Below are 21,678 nucleotides of genomic sequence, written 5' to 3' on the forward strand. Positions count from 1 at the left end.
GCCTTTTCCTGCTTTGCTTTAGCAGCTGGATTTGTTTCCATCGGTTTATCTGTAAGGATCACAACTTTCTGTCCACACTTATCCTGAACTGGAACTCTCTGTCCGTAGTTATGTTTTGTTCAAAGAGCTTCTTCTGAAGCGTTTCATCATCCATGGCCTAAAGTTTGTGCTCTTCTAGATGAGCGTCTTTCTCAATCAGCTGTTTGTTTTTTAAGTCAGCTATATTTTTTTCTATACCATGTCCATTTTCTTTTGATGTCTTGTCATCACTGGCAGCCAAATATACATAACTGGTTTTCATCCACCCACCCATATTCTTAACCCGCTTTATCCCTTCTGGGGTCTTTGAGTCTGTCCAGCTACTGCTGAGCAAAGCATTGTTCATCTTTCCCTACAAGCATGTCATTTAGATTGTAGTTCATATTGGAAACAATGACACAACACTTTTTGGTAAGTAGGACACGCCCACTAATTATGAGGCGCTCCTGTCCAGTGATCACCTTTTATCTTTACTGTGTAATTGTGCGGCCTTTACTGTGTTAATTTTAGTGCTTCTGTTTCAGGAGGTGGAGGCCGGTTTATCTTCAGACATTTATTATAATTATGATCAAATTATAATTTCTTTTCTTTGTGTTGATGCTCAATTTGCAGAAGTAACTTTGGAAAGCAAAGTGAAATAAAATGTTTTTGTTTTTTTCTTCATACATTCATAACTTAGTACATTTCCTAAAAATGCTTTATCTTTGACTCTAGATTCTTGTGGACTGGATCTCTATTATAATTCAGTCGACTAAACTAAAACTAATAGAATCAACATGACTAAATTGTGACTAAAACTAAAGCTTATTTTAGTCAAAAGGCTATAACTAAAACTAAATGAAAATTGTCTAAAACTAAATTACAATAAAAAGGGCTTTTTTTGCAGGTGTACATTGCAGCAGTGAAACAAGGACTGCGTTTTCACCGTCAATGCTTGTGGGTTTTCTTTGTCTTTCTGATTTCTGTGGCGTGGTTTAAAAAACGTTTTGAAGCGTTTCCACAGTGATGGTTTCTTTGGACTGTTCAGACGGCAAAGCTTCTGGTTCTTCCCTGTCCTGATGTCCTGACTCAACAGCTGCACTTCACTGCCATATTATTTTTTACATATATTTATTTTAATCATGAAGCTTTATCTTTGTCACCATATTTTCCAATTCATTACAGTTTTTCTTATCAAAACCTGTCAAAATGCAGTTGTTCATGAGGTTCTATGGTGTAACATTTAGCAGTCTGGACTCTGAATCCAGTGTTCTGGGTTCAAATCTCAGTAGAACCCAGAAACCCAACCTGCTTTCATCACTGATCTTTGTTACATGGATCTAAACAGTCCAGTGCCACAAACTACTCAATTAAAATAACTGACATAATTTCTGTTTCTGGCCTCTAGCAATGAAATTCTTTTCTACAAAATATTCCACATTAATTTGTCATGAGGTGAATGTATGTAGGGTTCTGTGGTGTAACGGTTAGCCCTCTGGACTCTGACTCTACTAGTCTGAGTTCAAATCTCTGCAGAGCCTTCAAAATGAATCCAGATGACAGACCATCAATGTGACCCCTCAGGGCCACAAGGTTTCACAAGATTGATTATTCCTACAATCGCTGGTTTGCATAAAGAACCGTTCATGAATATGGAGATTGGATTGGAATGGTTTATTCAAGCAAGCAATCAAAACAAGAATAATGCACAAAACAATGCAACCAACACAGCTTTACATCCACGCAAAACGTATCAAACATGGAAGTTCTAAAAAATGACTCAAAGTTATGAGAAGAATAGAATTTGTTTTTCCAAAATATTTCAAAGCGTTAAAGTGTTCACAAAACGGTCCTCACAAGCACACAAAAACACGCGCACGCTCAGTACGCGCCTGTATTCCCGGGTTTCGTTCGCGTCCCTCTCTTCCACCAATCACCACACAGACGTGACGTGTCAGCCAATCACACTACAGGTTGTTGAGAGGTGGGCGTACTCAAAATACAAACTGACTTTGGAGCGTCTGCACTAAGATGCTTAAAGATGTATCAAACTTCTGAGTTAGAAAGGAATCATTTGGGTTTTTGATCGCTTCCGGAAACAGTTAAGTCTAATTTTGTTCCATTTCCGGTGCCTTTGATGACACAATCCCGACTAGTTAACTGTTGCGCTTCCAAACGGACCTGTGTTAGCTAGTTAGTTGTTCTTGTTGTGTCTCCACAGTGGCTATCTGGAGTTTTCAGTTAAGTTTATTGGAATCTAACGTCAGAAAATAATTTTTCACGTTAGTGGAGTTTATTATTTGTTTTAATTCAGCTGCAGACCTGAAAAGTAAAGTCAAGGAGCGAGGAGAACGAGGGCTGAAACGGCGCATGCGCTGCAGATGATCAGATTCTTTGTCATGATGACCACTATAGGCTGTTATCAGATTCCTGTTTGGGTCCACAGAATATTCCACATGTTTCCTATTTAGGTGCAGAACAATGAATACATGAATTGATTTCTATTCCTGCGATCCACCCAGATTGATCTGTCTGAGCCAAAATCCAATCAATCTGAACCATAAAAGAATTGTTTCAAAACGAAATAAACAGATATTATTGATATTGGAAGATATCATTTGGATTGAGGTGGGGTAGGTTTTAGTTACTCCAAGGCACATGTGTCAAACTCAAGGCCTGGGGGCCAAATGTGGACCGCCATGTCATTTTATGTGGCCCGCGAGAGCATAAAGGTTTTCAATTTCCTAAAACAAAAATTGGTGTGTATGTATTCATATCTAGGGGGAATTGGATTTGAAATATCGGATTGGGCAACATTAGGACTTTAACACTGTCCATATAACCTAACCTGACGGAATCAAATGTAAAAGGATTTATGTTAGAGTAACAAGCAAACATATGTTTTCTATGCAACTGTAATTGTCACTTTAAAAAGTTAGAATAAATAAATAATGAGTTATTTAACATTTAACAATAACAGACTTTGAATAAAGTCATGTGACCATCCAGTGTCTAGAATGTTCTATTATTGTTCCCTTTGGATTCTCTGGATGTGGAAAAACAACAGTGGGTTGAACTTTAGGAAACTAACATGTGAATGGATTTGACATTCATTCTAGTTTACTTGTTTATTTGGACACAGATTTCATTTCCACTTGATGATCTGGAAGAAATCCAAGAATCTGGAAAACTTCACTGTTCAGTAGCAGGAATTTCTGTCTGAGTCTCAGTGCTGGAAGTTTGGATGAAGATGATCTGGATCCACTTTAGGTCAGAGGATCAGATCGTTCAGAATGAACCGATATTGACTATAAATCATATCTTCATTCGTCTTCCAAACCTGTTTTGTCCCTTTCGGGTCACGCGGCTGCCGGAGTCTAACCGGCCACTCATGCAGTGGAATCACATGGTCAACGGCAAACTGACTTCTTCAAGTCAGCCAATAGTCAGAAGTGGGTTAATAATACAGACACTATGAACTTTATTGTGTCGACAACAAATAAAGATATGAATTAAATCACTGTTGAAATGAGTCGATGCATAATATTCTTTGTTTCAGAAAACAGGAAATGACAGTTGGCTTCATTCAGAGCTGCCCTTCTGTTTTCTGTCATTATTTAATATATCTGACCCATTTCTCGGGTGTAAACAGTTTTAAAACTTCGTCCCCGCTGGATATAAGATGCCTGGATTGTCCCGCTTCAATAGTCCGATAACCCAAGAGTAACCCGAGGACGGATCCGATTCTCTGTGTGTAAACAGGCTGCCTGTGTCCTGAAGCAGGTCTGCGGGTGGGAAAGGGGGGCGGCGATGACCTGAGGCCCACCCCCCAGAGCTCACAGTCCTGCAGACATGTGGGGGCCCCCTTCTCCTGCCAGGACTCGTGGGAGACTCCTCAGCTCTCTGTCCTCCAGCCATAAGGTGAGGAACCTCCAGGCAGAGTGCTGCAGTTTGGTTCCGTCACATTTCACACAGCGCTGCATGCCAGACTCTGACTTTGCAGTTTCCTGTGTGCTCCTCTGGTGTCAGTCCTCTTCATGCAGACGGCCTCCTCTGGACGTGGCGCCCGTGGATGTGAGGAGACCTGCTGGCTGTGTGCGACAGGAGAACGCGTGTCTGACCGTGCGGGACGAGCAACTCATCTCTGAACCGGACTTTCTGCGCTGTGAAATGGTGGCCCCGGAGTCTCAGGTCTGACTCTTATCCCTGCAAAGAGGCTGTGTTTGAATAAACGGGCTTCACCGGGGGTTTCTCTTTTGAAGGGGTTCCTCCGAGCTTCCAGGGTGGGGGTTCACAGCGCTGTTGCAGCCATGAGTGACCAGATTCGTCAGCTTGAGGCGGAGCTGGAGGCCTGCAGCACGGAGCTAAGGTACACTCACCTGTGGTTTTAGCTGCAGCTGTGTGTTCGGATGCAGAGAAGGTCGCGCTGATTTCCATCCAAAATCCTATTGATTTCTTTTTCTGCTGACATTTACCTTTGTTGTTCCTCTGCTCAGTATTTTCCCATTTAGTTGTTTAGTATTGTAACTTCAAATAACTAGTTACTTGATATTCATATTATAATATTTTTTTTTTGTAAAAAGTCCTGCAACTATGCATTTTTCATCAAAGTTTGAGCTTTTAAGGCTGACTGTTTCTCTTATTTAACAACAACTGATGTATCTATATATTATTTTTTATAGCATATAATGTATTTATATATATGTATAAATATATATAAATATATATATTATGTAAAAGCTACTTAGATGCCACTAAAGGCAATAGAAATCATTGTCATGTGGGCGCCGGCGACCTCACCAAGATGGCGTCGCGCTCCGCCACCGTTGGCCAGGCTTCTCAAGCGGGCGTGTCTCCTCTAGCGACAGAACTCATTGGTTTTGGTGGAGAAACACAGACACGCTGCTGAGGCCGACTGTAGGTTGACATCAAGAAATGGGCGGCACCTATGAAGTGATATTTATGCCAAAACATTGCAGTAAATTATTACTGAGCATATATTATTTTATGCTGCACAAGTGTTTGGAATAGATTAACAGCAGGGATAAGCAGAAGAATGACGGCTCACCAAAGAAGACTCAGTGTATTTAACAGAAGAAGCATTTTTAACTTTATGTTAATTTTCACAGCGTGACTTATTTTTAGGAACCTGCGTGCTAAAAAACAAAATTACTCATGAAAAAATGTTATTCTCTCTCCATCTTTCAACATTTGTTCATGAAAATAAAACAATAGTTCAGACATAATTCTTAGTAGTAATAAAATGTAACTTCCAGCTGGACGGAGTTGGAGCTCTGACGTTTTTTTGGTCGCGACGTTGACATAAATACAAAACTCTGTTTGATTTTAGCTGCTTTGCTGCTCCTTTTGCGTTTCACTCTGAGAGAAATGGGCCAGAATGGTTGAAAACGGCAGAATCCCGGTTGAACGGAACCGATCCAAAGTCCATGTCTGCCTCCAAGCACCGTCAAAATGAGACAGAGACACCTGATTGGTTAGAATGTGGACCAATCAGCAGCTGTTTGATGGCAGAAATGTCAGAAGGGTCAAAAAATAATCCTAAAAAATACGTTTTTGAAAGCAAATATTTCATATTTTCATATGCTACATAGAAAGTTTTGTTTGCAACGTCTTGGCGTGAATATCACTCCCAAGGCACCGACAAGTAGTGAGAGGCGGAGCCTCATGATTGAGTCGTCTTACTTCCAGGGAGGAAAAAACTGTGAAAATAACTCATATTAGATTAAAAAAATTGTTCTTTAGCATTCCAAAGGTCATATATGATCATATTTATGGATAGACTTCAGTCTGAAAGGCTTAGAAAAGCAGGGTATAGGCTCTTTCTGTGTGGAGTTTGCATGTTTTCCATGCAAACTCATGCCGTGTTGATCTGAAATGTGATTGTGAAGGTGATGGAGAGCAGACTGAGGGAGACCTTAATGCAGTGCATGCATGGATTTTCTTTTCAAGCGTTTGGACCTGCGACAGACTGTGACCTGTCCGGGCTTCAGCTCTCCTTTGTCCACCAGTAGCTGGATCAGGCTCCTGCAACCCCGTGACCCTTAAAGGAATTCAGTGGGTTTGGAAAAAGGATGGATGGCCTTTAACCATATTTTAAATGTCCTATTATGTAGAAATAATACGGAGTGCATGAAGATGATTAGGTTTGTGGTGGACATTTGGACTGTGGCTTTCCACAAAGTTCCTGGAGGAAGTGTCTCTTCAGTCTGTGGACTGTTGGACAGACAGGAGAGCCGGACTTTCCTCTTCAGTTTTCCTAAAGTGTTTGAGGTCAGGCTGGGAGCGCATGAGTTCGTGCACATTCACAGAAAAACATGCTGTTCTCTCTCAGTCCCACTGTGAGCCACAGAGCGAGAGAGACGCCTTCAAAGTTCAGACTGACGGATATCTAACCGTGGTGTTGTATTTGTGTTTATTATGTGTGTACTGCTGTATACTTGTTGAGTAGATGTAGTGAAGGAGCGTTTCCTGTGACGGTCCGAGCTTCTGTTTATGTCAGGGCAGCGCGGCTGAGGGCAGACGGCGGTCAGGAAGCGGCGGCTCACGCCCAGATGCTCGTGGAAACGCTCTCTGAGGAGCTGAATGAAACGGCTGCACTGGGAAAGAGGTGAATCCCCAATGACGTCACAAACACAGTCGCCGCCGTCACGTCTTTCCGTCGTATCGAACTTTCACCGTGCCCCCCCCCCCCCCCCCCCCCCCCCCCACAGGGCAGAGCAGCAACGGGATCAAGCTCTTCAGAACGCAGAGACACTGAAAGAAGCTTTCAACGACTACAAAGCATCCATCTGTGTGAAGCTTCAGAGCGTACGTCTGTCTGCATGAGAGCTCTCAGTCCTCGCACGGCCGGCTTGATCTGACATGTGATTCTGAAGGTGGTGGAGAGGGAGACCAGACTTAAGGAGGCCTTAATGCAGACCGAGAGAGAAAAGCAGGATCTGCAAACCAAGTTCACCGGGCTGGAGCAGGAGAAGGCCGATCAGCAGCGGAATCTCAGGTACCCGCCTGATGCTGATGAGCTGGATGTGACTGCAGGTGTTTCCGGCGAATGCAGACGCTCAGACGTCTGCTCTCATCTGCCCCTCAGCCAGCTGCAGCAGCAGCTGAAGCAGGCGGAAGCCGGGGCTGCAGACCTGCGCCTCCAGCTGGAAGAAGCCACACAGAAGGTTCTGAAGCTGGAGCAGCAGCTTACGGAGCAGCGTGCAGCCCGATCTGAAGTGACGTCCCTGCACAGAGAGCTGCAGGAGCTGCGCGCTGCCAGCTGCAGCCAGCAGCAGAAGCTGGCCCAGAGCTGTGCAGAGGCTGAACAGAGCCGAGCCGAGCTGGCCAGCCTGGAGGTGGCACTGAGTTTGCTGCACTTAAAGGAGGTGTGGGGGGGCTCTTCTCACGCTGGGCTTGCTGCTACAGATGTGGTGCTCCCGTTTGATGCTGTGATGCCTGCAGGGCTCTAGCCAGGAGGTCTGCGGTTCCCCGTGCATGCTGCCCCCCCTGGACCGTTCAGGATCTGCTCATCTGCTGAAACTGAAACCAGGTCAGATGATGCTCCTCTGATGGAACCTGCTGAGTTATGAGCAGAAAAACAAAATGGACAAAGAGTCTTAACATTCAGCGTTCACAATAAAATGAGACGATGAGAAAGCTGGACAAACAGCAGCGATCACGTACAAAGATGCTCTCTGACAGGTTACAGCAAATGATGAACAAGAAAAATCATTCAGAGTGTGAAGATGTGAAACCTTTCAGCGTTTCATAACACATGACAGCAGGCGTTATGCAAATGTAAACTTTCATGAAAAAGCATTGATCAAAGATCTTTGGACTTTAGGAAGACGAGCTGCTTCCTCTTGCCTTTGTTCTGTCAAAGAGACTTTACATTTGGGTTGTTGGACAAGAATTTAGGTTTTCACATCTATCTTTTGTATTACAAGGGGAAAAATTAAAAATTTCTTGTAAAATATACAAATTTCCCCTTTTTAACAGGTTAGTACCAAAACGTCACAGAACACTTGGCGCAGTTCTGGAGTGCACCAAAACTAGTGAAAGGAGGATGTTCTAACAGGGATTTAGTCTTTGGAAGCAAAAAGGCGGGAAGGATCACAGAGGAGGCATGGCCGTAAGCTGTGGGTTTGACTTGCTAGGTGAAGGTTACCAGCAGCTGCTGCGAGCGCTGCAGGCGGAGCGCAGCCGGACCAGCGGCCTGAACGACCGTCTGCAGGAGCGTCTGAGTCGAGCGCAGCAGCAGATCGATTCCCTGCAGGACGCCGTGGCCCAAAGAGCCGACCACTATCAGAGGCTTCAGTCCGAGCTGCTGGACAAAATCAACCACGCCGCCAACACTGACAGAGAAGTAAGGTTTCCTCTCCCGCTGGCGTGTCAAATCCGTAACGTGGCCACAGGAACAGCTTGGGTTTTGCTTTTCCTTCCTCCTGGTCCATTGTTCCTGTGATAGTCTGGCCATGGCAGGCAGCAGTGGAGCTGCCAGAAAAGATGCAAAAAATGTGGTTTTATTGTGTTTATGTCTTCGAGTGAAGCATTTCTAATGTTGTTTGCAGCTGAAGAGAAAAAGCGCCCGAGCAGCAGCCCTGGAGATCCAGCTGCAGGAGAAAACCTCTGCATACAGTCTGACTGCTCTGAGGGTCACTGAGCTGGAGAATCAGCTGCTGGTACACAAACCTGCTTTTAGCAGACATTTCCTCTTGACCTCTTTAGACACCAGGTCAGAGTTCACCGCTTCTTTTTCCCCCCCAGGAGAAGACAAACACCCTGCAGCATTATCAGTCTCTGATGAGCCAAAGGCAGAGAGAGCACCGGCAAAGTTTGGAGCGCAGTGAGCAGCAGCAGCACAGGATGGACGCGGTCAGCTCCCCTTTTGTATGCTCTTCTTCTTCCAGCAGAACCAAACCCGCTGCAGGAATGAAAGAACTGAATCCAGTCTGTTTGTGTTTTGGGTGGCGTGCAGCTGCAGTGCTCGCTGGATAAGGCCCGGGTTCGAGGGCTGCAGATGGAGCAGGACCTGGCTGCGCTGCAGAGGGAGAGGGATGCGGCGCAGGAGGCAGCGCTCCTGCTGCAGACCTCTGTGGAAAAGTTGACTCAGGTCAGGCTCTTCTTCACCCCTGAGATGAAGAACATAAGGCCCCCTCTGTGACTTCAGTATAAAATACAGACACATTGAAGCTGCTGAAACGGTGGTTTACCTGGTTCTCAGAATCCAAATCAGTTTAGGAACAAGTGGCCATCCCTGCAGGAGCAGAAGGACGGACTCCTGCTGTCACATCTGCATGAAAAAGTCGGTCAAATCTGCTTTTTGTGTGAGAGAACAGCAGTACGTGGAATCAGCGGTGTCACTGGCTCTGGAGGCTACAGGCTGAAAATCAAAACACCCAAAGAGGCGGACCCCCCCCATGGTGCACTCCTTCACTTCAGCACAGCTTGTTTGGAGCCAGGATGCAGCAGACATACCCAGAGCTCCTCCTGTTCTGCCAGAGGAACCCCCAAAGGGTGAGAGACTTTGTGTCTCCGCTCTACTCCAGTCTTTTCTTAAGTGACAGAGCTCTGCATCCAAAGTCATCCAGGATCTTATCCTTTTGGTCATGACCTTAGACTGCTGTTGGGCTCCTTCTTCACTACAACGGATTAACACATCAACCACACGACTGCAGCCCTGCTTCCAGCTGCCTGGCGGTCTCACACACCATTCATGAACAAGACTCCAAGAAACTGAACTCCTCCACTCTAGGCAGGAGGTCTCCATGTCCCTGGAGAGGGCGACCCTCCTTTTTTGGGTCAAGAACCATTGCTGCCACATGGAGGAGCTAACCCTCATTCCAGCTTTTTCCCACCTGACTGCAAACCCCCCCCCATCCACACTCAGGTGTTAGTTTGGTGAAGCCAACAGAACCTCATCTGAGGCCAACCGATAGTCCATCTCCATGGCCTCCCCGAACTCCTCCCAGACGTGAGTTTGTGCCTCAGCTCGGACTGCCGAAAGCCGTCAGGGGAGTCCTGCGAGCTCTGTCCTCAGCTGGACAGCATCCCTTTTAATGTGGTGACCTCCAGTGGTGACACAGCTGACACCAGAGACCTCATGGCCGTAACCTCCAACAGCAGCATTGGGAACTGAAGAGTCCCTGGAACATCTGCTCGAAGCCAGAGGTTCCTGAGACTCGTACAGCTGCATCTGCCCGCCTCCTCCTCCAATGGCCCGTCAGCTCCAGAACGAAGAGAGTCCAACCGCTCTACAGGGTTTGGGTTTCAGAGCTCCACCTTCCACAGCTCACACTTTACCCGCACAGTCAGGGGACGTTCTGCGACCTGATGGTTTGAATCCATCTCTGTGAGTCAGGTGGGGGGCCTCCAGGAAGGTGGTCCCAAATAGCCAACCCTGATGGGAGGAGGCCTGGCCTGTAAGCCTGACCTCAGGCGTGGCGTGACTCTCAAACCCCTCCACTACGAGAAGGGGGTAGTTTATGGGGAGGGGTGGTCCATCCTCAGATTGTTTCTATCATTCTGATATCATTTAGAGAACAGTCGCCTCAAGCACACGGAGAACAGAGGCTCAGGGTTTTTGGGGGGAAGCACCTCCTCCTGTCAGCTGGAGTTTCACTGCATCTATTTCCTTCAGGAGAAGCAGAATGAAGCCGAACAGAACCAGGAGCTTCTCCAGAGGCTGAAGGAGCAGTCTTCTCACTCTGCTGCCCAGGTTGGTGCAAAGTCATCCTCTGTTAGAACCAGACCGGATCCAACATCTAAAGCACGCTGTTGATTTGCTGTCCAGATCTCTGAGCTGCAGTCCTCCCTGTCGGCCTGCAGACAGGAGCTGCAGTCCTCCCTGCAGCAGATGGAGGCTGTAAAGACGAGCTATGAGGCGGAGCTGCAGAAGAAAAATGACAAGGTGTTGTGTCACACGTGCTTCTGTTCTGTACTTTACCAAAAGCAGCAAAGTCCTGTCAGCATCTGCCACTGACCTTAGCCCTGTGCTTTCAGGTGCGGTCCCTGCAGGAGAAGCTCCACAGCACCAGCCTGGTCTGCAGGAGCTCCAGCGAGGAGAACCTGAAGCTGCAGCAGACTCTGCAGGAGCAGCAGACCATGCTGACCGAAAGCACCAGGCGGGTCTCTGAGCTGGAGGAGAGCCAGAGCCAGCTGCACACTCAGGTGAGGAAGTGGAAGAGCCCGCAGCTTTAAGAGGGGTCTACGATGTGTAGAACAGATCCAGAAGCTGCTTCAATTTCTTTAACTGGTGGCCTTGTGGTAGAGTGTCCGCCTAGAGACTGGGAGGCTCTGAGTTCAAATCCAGGCCAACTCGAACCAAAAAATGGGACCCAGTTCCCTGCTTGACCCTCAGCATTAAGGGGTTGGAGAGGCGGGGGATCCCAGCGGCTGTGCCTGCAGCCCCCCTGAAGATGAAATGTCCCACACCCACTGTAGGTGCATGGCGCCAATGGGACTCTAGCCTCAACTGAAAAGAGACGGAAGTCGGATGCTGATGGGATTCATTTTCAAATCTTTTCAAAGATCTTATTCAAAACAGTCCGTGACAGTTTACAGCAGGACTCTGACTCATTTCATGACATGAAAACGTTCAGGTTAAAGGTCACAAGGTCAGAGTTTTTAGAAAATAACCTCAAATTCTGAAGTTTCATAGGAACAAACAGCAGGACTTCTGCACCAGATGAAACCAGAATGAGAGACGCTGACGTAGAGCATCTCTTCAGTTTTAAAGCAGGCAGCTCTTCATACCAAGCACGGCGGTGGAGAGCTGATGATGAGGGACGGTGTGTTTAACCCCCACAGTAATTTGGTTGATCTCTGAAGGTTTTACGGGAACCAAAGCAATAAAAAAGTTCCCCACTTTGTGAACCTGTGCACCGGACTGCATTCTCCCTGACCACTGCACCAACAGCGGCGGCTGCAGGAAGTGCTGATGCAGGCTGTGTCTGCAGGTAGGCGGTCTGGAGCAGCAGCTGGAGCGAGCGCGAGCGTCTTTGCAGAGGGAAGTCCGGAGCAGAGAGCAGGACGCCCAGCTGGCCGACAGAAACCTGCAGCTGTCCAGGTCCGTCAGGTAAACCTCCGTGCTCTCCGAGTCTCACCTGTCGTGTTTCGCTTTGGTCGTCGCAGCCGTGCAGGAACACGCAGAACCCTGAGCTGCTCTCATGAAATAAACGGGGAGGACGGCTGTTTTAGAAAATGATCTCACCTGTACGTTGAGGTAAAGTAAAGTTTGTGCTGCAGCTCTAAAAGAGTTTTTTTTTTTATCTCATCACAGTTGAGCAGATGGTCAGCAACTATTTGAAGTCCCTCTCTGATTATCTTCTGATCCGGTTCCAAATCGTTCCCAGAGGTCTTTTCATTCTGATGATGCCGCTTTTAGCCTAAATCTAAAACCTGTGACGTTTCTAGACAGAGTTTCTGCAGAGCAGCAGGAGTACATCAGGAGTTGTAGGCGGGACTGTTGGTGCAGAGTAAGCCCGCCCACTTCCCATCACACATCTGTTAACACTCTCTCCCACTAGCTTACAGCCCCTCACACCCCCAAGCTAACATTAGCGGTGCAACAAAAACAGCAATCAATATTGTATGTATCCATCCGTCCAGTTCTGATCCAGATTCCAGCTCAGACCAGGAAAACAAAGAAGTTCATGGATCTGTTTGTCTGCAGGTGGATGATCAGAACGGAGCAGAGCAGGGAGACTTTGACCTGCTGTAATATTTTCTACGTCACAACTACAAATTTCCTACAAAAGCATTTTTTCATCTGCTCCTGATTCACAACAATTTGAATAAAGAAATACTCAGAAATGCAGTTTTTTCTTTATAAATGTCTTCAATCATCAGAAAAATGCCTAGAAACAGTTTTCATTGGAGTGGATGTTTTCAAATGAATGATGTTTTGTTTTTGTGTTGTAGCCAACTCACATCAGAGATCCAGAACTATCAGGCTGAGCTGGTTTCCAAAATGAAGGAGGTGGATTGTCTGAAGGCTGATGTTTGCATCAAGACTCATCACATCGGTGAGCTGGAGGAAACCCTGAAGCAGACGAGGAGCCAGCTCTGCAGCAAGGAGGACACAGGTCAGACATGAAACGGTAGGCAGGACCCTCTTTAGAGTTACGGCTTCATGTTCTTCATCGTTCCTCTCCTTCATCTTCAGTCCGTGGTTTGGAGGAGAAGCTCTGCTGCTCCGAGAAGGATTGCCTCAACTGCAGCCAGCAGCTCCAAACTCTAGAGCTGCAGCTGCAGACCCTACAGGAGGAGCTGGCTGAGAAGGAGGAGGAGCTGCAGGAGCTGCAGAAAGCTCTACGTCAAACTCAGTCCACGTCCAAGGAGCGACAAGCTCAGGTGGATAAACTGAGTTTCCAACTCAGGTGAGCTGGCCGTGCAGATACACAGTGATGTTCTGCTCTGACACCATCTGCATCCACACAAAATGGACATGCACATATGCAGACATGCACACATGCTGACATGCAGGAACTCAGACATGCAGGAACGCAGACATGTTGACATGCACACATGCTGATATATACACATGCTGACATGCACACCTGCAGACTTGCAGGAACGCACACATACTGACATGCACACATGCAGGAACGCAGACATGCACACATGCTGACATGGAGGAACGCAGACATGCACACATGCTGACATGGAGGAATGCAGACATGCACACATGCTGACATGGAAGAATGCAGACATGCACACATGCTGACATGGAGGAATGCAGACATGCACACATGCTAAAATGCAGACATGCACATATGGTGACATGCACACATGCAGACTTGCAGACATGTACACATGCTGAAATGCACACATGCTAACATGCACACATGCTAACATGGAGGAATGCAGACATGCACACATGCTGACATGCACACATGCTGACATGCTGAAATGCAGACATGCACACATGCTGACATGCACACATGCTAACATGCACACATGCTAACATGGAGGAATGCTGACATGCACACATGCTGACATGGAGGAATGCAGACATGGTGACATGCTCATATGGTGACATGCGCACATGCTGACATGCACATATGGTGACATGCACACATGCTGACATGGAGGAACGCAGACATGCACACATGCTGACATGGAGGAACGCAGACATGCACACATGCTGACATGCAGACATGCACACGCAGACATGCAGACATGCACACGCAGACATGCACACATGCTGACATGCACACGCAGACATGCACACATGCTGACATGCACACATGCTGACATGCACACATGCTGACATGGATGAATGCAGACATGCACACATGCTGACAGGGAGGAATTCAGACAGGGACACATGCTGACATGGAGGAACGCAGACATGCACACATGCTGACATGCAGACATGCACACGCAGACATGCTGACATGCTGACATGCTGACATGCACACATGCTGACATGCACACATGCTGACATGCACACATGCTGACATGCACACATGCTGGCATGCACACGTGCTGACAGGGAGGAATTCAGACAGGCACACATGCTGACATGCAGACATGCACATGCTGACATGCACACATGCTGACATGCACACACGCTGACATGGATGAATGCTGACATGCACACATGCTGACATGCACACGTCCAGACATGCACACGTGCTGACAGGGAGGAATTCAGACAGGCACACATGCTGACATGCACACACGCTGACATGGATGAATGCTGACATGCACACATGCTGACATGCACACGTGCAGACATGCACACGTGCTGACAGGGAGGAATTCAGACAGGCACACATGCTGACATGCACACATGCTGATATGCACACATGCTGACATGCAGACATGCACACATGCTGACATGCACACACGCTGACATGGATGAATGCTGACATGCACACATGCTGACATGCACACGTGCAGACATGCACACATGCTGACAGGGAGGAATTCAGACATGCACACATGCTGACATGGAGGAACGCAGACATGCACACATGCTGACATGGAAGAACGCAGACATGCACACATGCTGACATGCAGACATGCACATGCTGACATGCACACATGCTGACATGCACACACGCTGACATGCACACGTGCAGACATGCACACGTGCTGACAGGGAGGAATTCAGACAGGCACACATGCTGACATGCACACACGCTGACATGGATGAATGCTGACATGCACACACGCTGACATGGATGAATGCTGACATGCACACATGCCTCACATGCACGTGTGCTTTCCTTTTATCCTCTAATGAGCAGAAAGGTTCCTCATATCTTACAGTGAGAACCAGAAGGAGCTGGAGGATCGAACCCATGAGGTCTTAGACTTGAACAATGCACTGCAGGAAAGACAGGGGGAGCTCCAGCAGAGAGCAAAGCTGGTAAAACAAATACGTGACTTTGTGGTGACACTTTCCATTTGTGTCATGTGCTGCAACATCTCAGTTTTCTTCTCTTGCGGTGGCGCCCTCAGCTTGGCCGCCTGGACGTTGCCATCAGGGAGCACAAACTGGAGCTGGAGAGGAAAGTGGAGTGTCTGCAGCAGAAGCTAGAATCTAGAGAGACCGAGCTGAGAGACGTCCAGAAGACACTAGTGGACAGGAGGACGAAGGTCAGAATGTCTTAACGCTGCTCATCTTTTCCCTCAGATTCTAAAAACGTGCTGATCTGACCACTTCCACGTGATTTTAAACGGGCTGCAAACAGGAAGTCAAGTGTGGCTTTTGATGCTGCTGCTTGGATCTGGTGCACGTTCAAATAAAGCTGTGCAGTCAGGCACCTCCCCCTGTTTGAAGGAAACAACATTAAACATCAAACTCGTGTCTTCTCTGGCAGGAGCACAACTCAGAGTCTCCTTTGTTTTAGTTTTGCTGACGTTTCTGCTCAGTGAAAGAACTGATCCAGGTTATGGATCCATTCAGGTTTGAATCCCACAGATTACGGCAGAACAGAGATGCATAGAAATGTCAGAAACCTCTGTGTTGTCTAAGACAACAGGGACACTGGAGGACAAGAGTCCTTCATTTGACTTATTCTGAGCTGAGTTGACTGTTAAAGACTGACTGCTAAAAAACAATTTGGATTTTCAGGCTTAATGGAGAGTCCTTTTCTAAATCTTCAGATTTTTGCTGTACTTTAAAGGGGGCTTGCCTTCCCCCCTTTTAGTTTGGCTTGGCTCCCCCTTTTAGTTTGATGAGTCAGCGGTTGTGAATGTCTCTGCAGCTCTGTGCTACAGAATCAGCTTAACACAAGTTGTGTAATGAATTCGGGTCAAGCAGCCAGATGTTGACTCGAGCACCGAGACACGAGTCGCCTTCTGCTGACCCGGACCGGACTCTGGACCTCTTTGGATGATCAGACAAGTCCAAAACTTTTTCCTGAAAACTGCCAAAGAACAAAGAGACGGCGCCTACGTTCCTGGTCAAAAATCAGACATGAACGCCAAGGACAGCATTCCTGTTCTCACTTTCTGATTGGCTGGAAACGGCTGATATGGGTAACCAGGGGGGGACAGAGCAAAGAAAACCCAGACACCGCCCATTGTTGCCCACCCAGATTTATAGTCCCACCGCTGTCGCACGCCTCAAAGTTGTTCTCCTCATTTGACTGCTATTTAACCCCCCCAATCCAGCCCCTAAGTGCTGAGTGGACTAGAGTTGTGATCATGGGGGCATGTGTGCTCATGTCCTGTCAGGAGCAGCAGGAGCTCAGCCAGCAGCTTCATGAGAGTCAGCAGAAACTCCTGAAGGTGCAAGAAGAACTGCAGGAGAGCTGCAGCCAGCGGGAAGCTTTAAGCAGAGAGCTGGACGCCGCCGAGCGTCACGCCAAACACACGGTGAGCTTAAACACTTTGGAGGCCAAAATGTGCAGGGACAGTGAGAAAAGGCAGCAGGTAACAGAAGTGGTGTCGTGTCAGGAGGCTCAGCTGCACAGAGCTGAGGAGGAGCTCGCCCTGAAGGAGGCTCGCCGGCTGCAGGAGGAGGCCAGGCTGCAGAGCACGCTCTCCGCTTTGGAGCAGGAGCTGGAGCAGGAGAAGGAGCAGCACGGCCTGGAGGTACAGTAACCGGACCCGCGCGGCCCAGTCCAGCTGGGACTGGTCACACACTTATGGCACCACTCTGAAGAACAGAACGCCCCGGAAACCAAAGCAAACAGACGGAGGTTCTGCTGAAGAGCCACCATGATAGCCTCTAAACCCAGCAGCACATTTAGTCAGATTCAGCCCAGACCATGAGCAAACCTCCTCCGTGTTTCACAGCTGAGTTCTGGGTCTGCTTGGAGTTTTTCTTTGTTAGACTTTAGTCTGTTTTCAAAAATGTGAGTTGATCTTCGGAAACTCGTGTGTCCACCTCTGTGCCAGAACTCTGCATCTCCATCAAAGGACTGACGGGGATCCAGTTTTCTCTGGAACTTCATCCACGTCAGTTTGGTTTTGTGTGTTTTCAGCTGTACATTTGGGTCACATTCACTTCCTCATTCTTGCCGTTTCAGACAGTTTTAACTTCCTGTTTTAATGTAACTTAATGTTTTCATGTAACTTACTGTTTTCTCTGTCATCACTTCCTCATCACAGTTTTGATCTTCTTTAATTTCCTGTTTTTTGATGCTGCAAACCTTTAATATGTCGACAACCGTCATCCCATCTGCCCCCCCCCCCCCCCCCCCCCCCCAGCTGGAGTCCCTGCAGGAGAGCCGAGGGCAGCTTCTCAAAGTTTCCTCCTCCATGCGCCTCTCCCAGGAGCAGCTCAGTGCCAAGCTTCTGCAGACCCAGAAGCAGCTGGAGGAGGTGACGGCGAGCGCTGAGCAGAGCCGGGTCGAGCTGGACCGGACCCAGCTGGACCTGGATTACACGCGCAGCCAGGCCGCTCACCTTCAGGCCCAGTTCGAGCAGAGCCGGGTCGAGCTGGAGGAGAGCAGGACTCTGATGGAGCAGATGAAGATCCATGAGACTCGCCTGCAGGCCCATGTGGAGCAGCTCCGGCTGCAGGTCGCTCAGCTCCACGCCTCTGCTGAGACCTCCACGGACTCCCTGCTCATCAAGGTGTTTGGGGTTCCTTTCACGAGAACTTCTGGCTTTGGGGTCAAATATTAAAGTCTGTGTTCTCTCTGGGCAGGAATCGGAGGTGGCTCGCCTGCAGGCCCGGATCCTCAGTCTGGGTCGAGCGGCGGAGCGGCAGGGTCTGTCCCGGCCTGCTCTTCACGCGCTCAAAAGCCCTCATGCGTCTCCACACGCCCCTTTTCCGGGCCAGCACCCCTCTGCACCTCCGGCCCCCAACAACCCCCCGGCCGAGAGCCCCCCCGCGGGCTGGCTGAAGGGCGGGGAGGGTTTGAACCCGCAGTCGTTCCAGTCCTCCTTTGTTTTCTCTGAGACTGTGGACCTTAGCTGGCAGGCCCCTAGCCCCTCAGACAGCACCCCCCCCTCTGAGTCCTCCTTCAACCCTTTCACATACATGCCAGTCAGAGGAGGGGGGGGCGAGGACGAGCGTCTCACCGCCTCCAGGGGGGAGTCTGAGAGCAGCATGGAGGACCTGGGTTCGCTCTCGGGCATGCTCCGGTTCGTGGCTCAGACTCTGGCCCGCCAGGACGACCCGGCTGCCAGCAGGTCTGCAGAACCGGCTCCGGTCTGACCCAATCTGCAGGTCATAGTTCAGAAGTTCTTGATCAAAAGTCCTCCAGATGCTGCTGAGGAAAAGCTGAATATGTGTCGTTTTCACAAAGTGCTGAATAATGCAGACCAAGAGGCAAAGACGTGCTTTATAGAGAAAAACACCCAAACCAACCCCAATCTTCAGTTTTTGGTCAAACCAATCCTCCATCTGAGGAACTGCAAGCAGCTGCACTGCCGGGTGTAGAAGATATTTAATGAAACGAAAATCCTTTTGGACGGAAGACTTTCTTGGTGTAGCGTCTTGCTCTGAGTCGCCATGGCGTCAGCTGTTCAGGTCTCTGGGTTTGTGGTTACTGAGGGCTGTAGCCATTGCCATGCAGTTGGCATAAAAAACCGACCCCGTCAGTCCAAAGGGCCTAACCCAACACCAGCGTCTCTGCCTGCTGCTTTCACTGAACTCCAGAACCTAGAACCCTAGCAGAACCTCAACAGCCCGACCAACGTTTTGTGGTTTCACCAGCAGAACGCCGGATGTGAGCGGCGTGAAAGCCGCCACACTAACGCACAGCGTCTGGTCCTTCAGGAAGCTGCTCGCTGTTCACTCCTGATGTCATCATCGTGGCCCTCTGAGTGCAGAAGGTGACGTTTGGACAGCAGCTGCTGTGATGATGAAGTGATGATGAAGAGCGGAACGTGAGCGTGCCCCCCCCCCCCACCCACCCACCCACACTAGCACTTTATGTTCTTTAGGATGTTCTGTTATTTATCAGGTCGTGATGGATTAAAGTTTTTTTTAAAACGCTGATTGTGGTTGATGTGGCGGAAAAACTGCAGCTCATTTTTCACAAGAACGGGGGGGGGGGTCATCAGAGGAGACGCTGCTGTTTGTTGATGATTGACAGACAGAAAGCTCCACCTTCCTCCTCTGTGGAGGAACTACAGGAGCTGGAAAGGTCCACATTCAAAGGGCTGAGCGGCTGGCAGCGGAGGAGTCGTGAGGCCGGAACGGAAACCCAGCAGCAGGCAAAGGGTTGAGTTCTTTTTACCCCTTTAGCCGTGGCGCCCGTGGCCCGGCAGAACCAAACTCGCCGCATCGCTCCTCCTAACGAGCGCTGGTCATGCATGTTGAGAAATACATGCTTTCCCAGAAAATGAGCTCAGCAGGATTGTGACACCTTCCTGCAGGGCCCTGCTGGTGTGATGAGCAGTTTCAGAACCCTGTGGGGGGGTGAGGGGGGGTGTCAGTGCAGAGGATGTGGTGAGATCATGTTCAGTCTAGCTGCCGTTTTCTCAGATTAGGAAATGCAGCTGCATGTTTCTCTCTTTGCTTGTCCTCTGGACTCATCTAAGCGATTACAGGCTTTTCTGTACCTGCCTTATCCCCGGGGGGTCCGTCTGGAAACAAGGGCACCACTAAATCTATGGGTCCATTTGCAATCATCTCAATTTTTTTTTTATTTTTCTGCCTGCATTTTGTCAGTCTGGGTTTTAGTCCTAGTTCTCAAAAACAACCCCAGCTGCTCTTCCAGGTACCTGTGCCCCCGCCCACCTAAAACAGGTGAGGCTGGTCGACAGAAACCACCTCTTACAAGGAATCAGCAGGGGGCATGCTGGGTAAAACTGGAAAACAGAACACCAACGTCAAATCCAGTCAATTACAAAAAAGGGTAGAAACCATGTTTTTGCTGAATAAACAAACCGCTGATCTCTTTCACTCTGACCGAACAGAATCCAGTCTCGGGTCCGTTTAACACCTTTCTCCCCCCACGGACTGACTGGGTCACATGACCCTGCAGCCGTCAGGTGGTTTCCTGGGTGTGGTCTCCAACATTCTCACTGGGACTTCTCAGGGGATTACCCTTCACACAGGCTTCATGTCATCAATTTGACAGATAGAATTCACAGGAGGGGTGGTGTAGTGGTTAGCACTTTTGTGTCAGTGTGCTGGTTCAAATCCCAGCAGGGTCCTTTCTGTGTGGAGTTGCTATGTTCTCCAGCGTCCTCTCACAGTCTATAAACATGCTGTGTAGGGTCATTGGTCATTCTAGGTTAGGTGTGTGGTTGTGCAGCCCCACATGGACCAGGGGCCCAACAGCAGCTGAGATAGGCTCCAGCAACCCCACAACCCCAAAAGGGATTAAGCAGCTTTAGATGGATGAATCCACAAGGGCCAATCAGATAACCAGATGTGTGAAAGTCACAAAATTCAAATAGTTCAACAGGAGAAGGTGTAACCCTTGTGCTATCCTAAGCACTTTAACGTTGGGAGTTGGGTCATCTAGACCCACTATACAGTGCTCTGAACCTTTTTTCTTCAATTATTTGTGATCTTCACTGGTGTCCATGGATTACATGAAATCTTTCCACCTTTATCCACCTTTGTCATGGTAGGGAGAACACGTCAATACAAGGGTGGGGTCATCTAAGATAGCAAAAGGGTTAAAAATACTCAAATTCTTGTGAGTCTGTGTGCGGCCCTCCTGTGAGCGGTTCTGAGGATCTCATAATTGGAGCTGAATCAGCATATTTCCATCAACCACAGATCACATGAAAGCTTCTGACATCTGATGTTGATTGACAAACACAGAAAACGGCTAAACAGGTTCTGTTTTTAATCAGAGCTCCGCCCCGTGTCTCTCCTCCTCGTCTTTGTCTGCCAACATGTCACCGCCGGTATTTACCCTTTCAGTAAAGCAGGCAACACCTTATCTCCGCCACCACAGCTGGCCCAATTTTAGGATTAGTGAGGTTTCAAGGCAAACACCGCCAGTTCCAGGAAGTCCCTGCAGCCCAGAAACCAGAGTCAACAACTACGACTGAGTAAATGTTTGCCGTGTCGCGCTGAGTCTGATTCAAAAGTCAGACTAAAAGGTGTCTTAGACAGAGAGAGCTGGCACGCATCACTCCAGCTTTATTCACAGAGCTGACATTAACGCCATTTCAACTCATCTCTGTCAGAAACAAATATTTTTTAAATGTGTTACATGATCATGTTAGTTTCAAAAAGCATCAGAAGGCATTTTTACTCCCTGAAGAATCAGATTTCTGTCT

The 21,678-nt window shown here is 48.4% G+C and overlaps 1 protein-coding gene across 12 annotated transcripts; it reads left to right on the plus strand.

The window, feature by feature from the left end:
- The first annotated feature begins 1,978 nt into the window (after positions 1-1,978).
- Positions 1,979-19,432, plus strand: ccdc18 (coiled-coil domain containing 18). Of its 12 annotated transcripts, none has more exons than XM_078934320.1 (25): positions 1,979-2,119; positions 3,802-3,939; positions 4,048-4,209; positions 4,281-4,387; positions 6,539-6,646; positions 6,750-6,846; positions 6,915-7,036; positions 7,127-7,406; positions 7,483-7,570; positions 8,178-8,386; positions 8,592-8,702; positions 8,788-8,895; positions 8,999-9,133; positions 10,661-10,738; positions 10,814-10,930; positions 11,023-11,190; positions 11,979-12,097; positions 12,943-13,106; positions 13,187-13,400; positions 15,283-15,400; positions 15,493-15,630; positions 16,714-16,854; positions 16,936-17,073; positions 17,692-18,060; positions 18,134-19,432. In XM_078934320.1, exons 2-25 carry the CDS (start codon positions 3,871-3,873, stop codon positions 18,644-18,646), a joined length of 3,873 nt encoding a protein of 1,290 aa, XP_078790446.1. In that variant the 5' UTR covers positions 1,979-2,119; positions 3,802-3,870; the 3' UTR covers positions 18,647-19,432. The 12 variants fall into 12 exon arrangements, with proteins under 12 accessions (XP_078790446.1, XP_011484434.1, XP_078790451.1 ...); XM_011486132.4 differs by having other exon boundaries at positions 15,301-15,400; XM_078934325.1 differs by having other exon boundaries at positions 15,301-15,400; positions 16,720-16,854.
- The last annotated feature ends 2,246 nt before the right edge of the window (positions 19,433-21,678 follow it).

Source organism: Oryzias latipes, chromosome 17 (assembly GCF_053564925.1).
Source record: "Oryzias latipes strain Hd-rR chromosome 17, Olatipes_Hd-rR_3.1".
Taxonomy (NCBI): Eukaryota; Metazoa; Chordata; class Actinopteri; order Beloniformes; family Adrianichthyidae; genus Oryzias; species Oryzias latipes.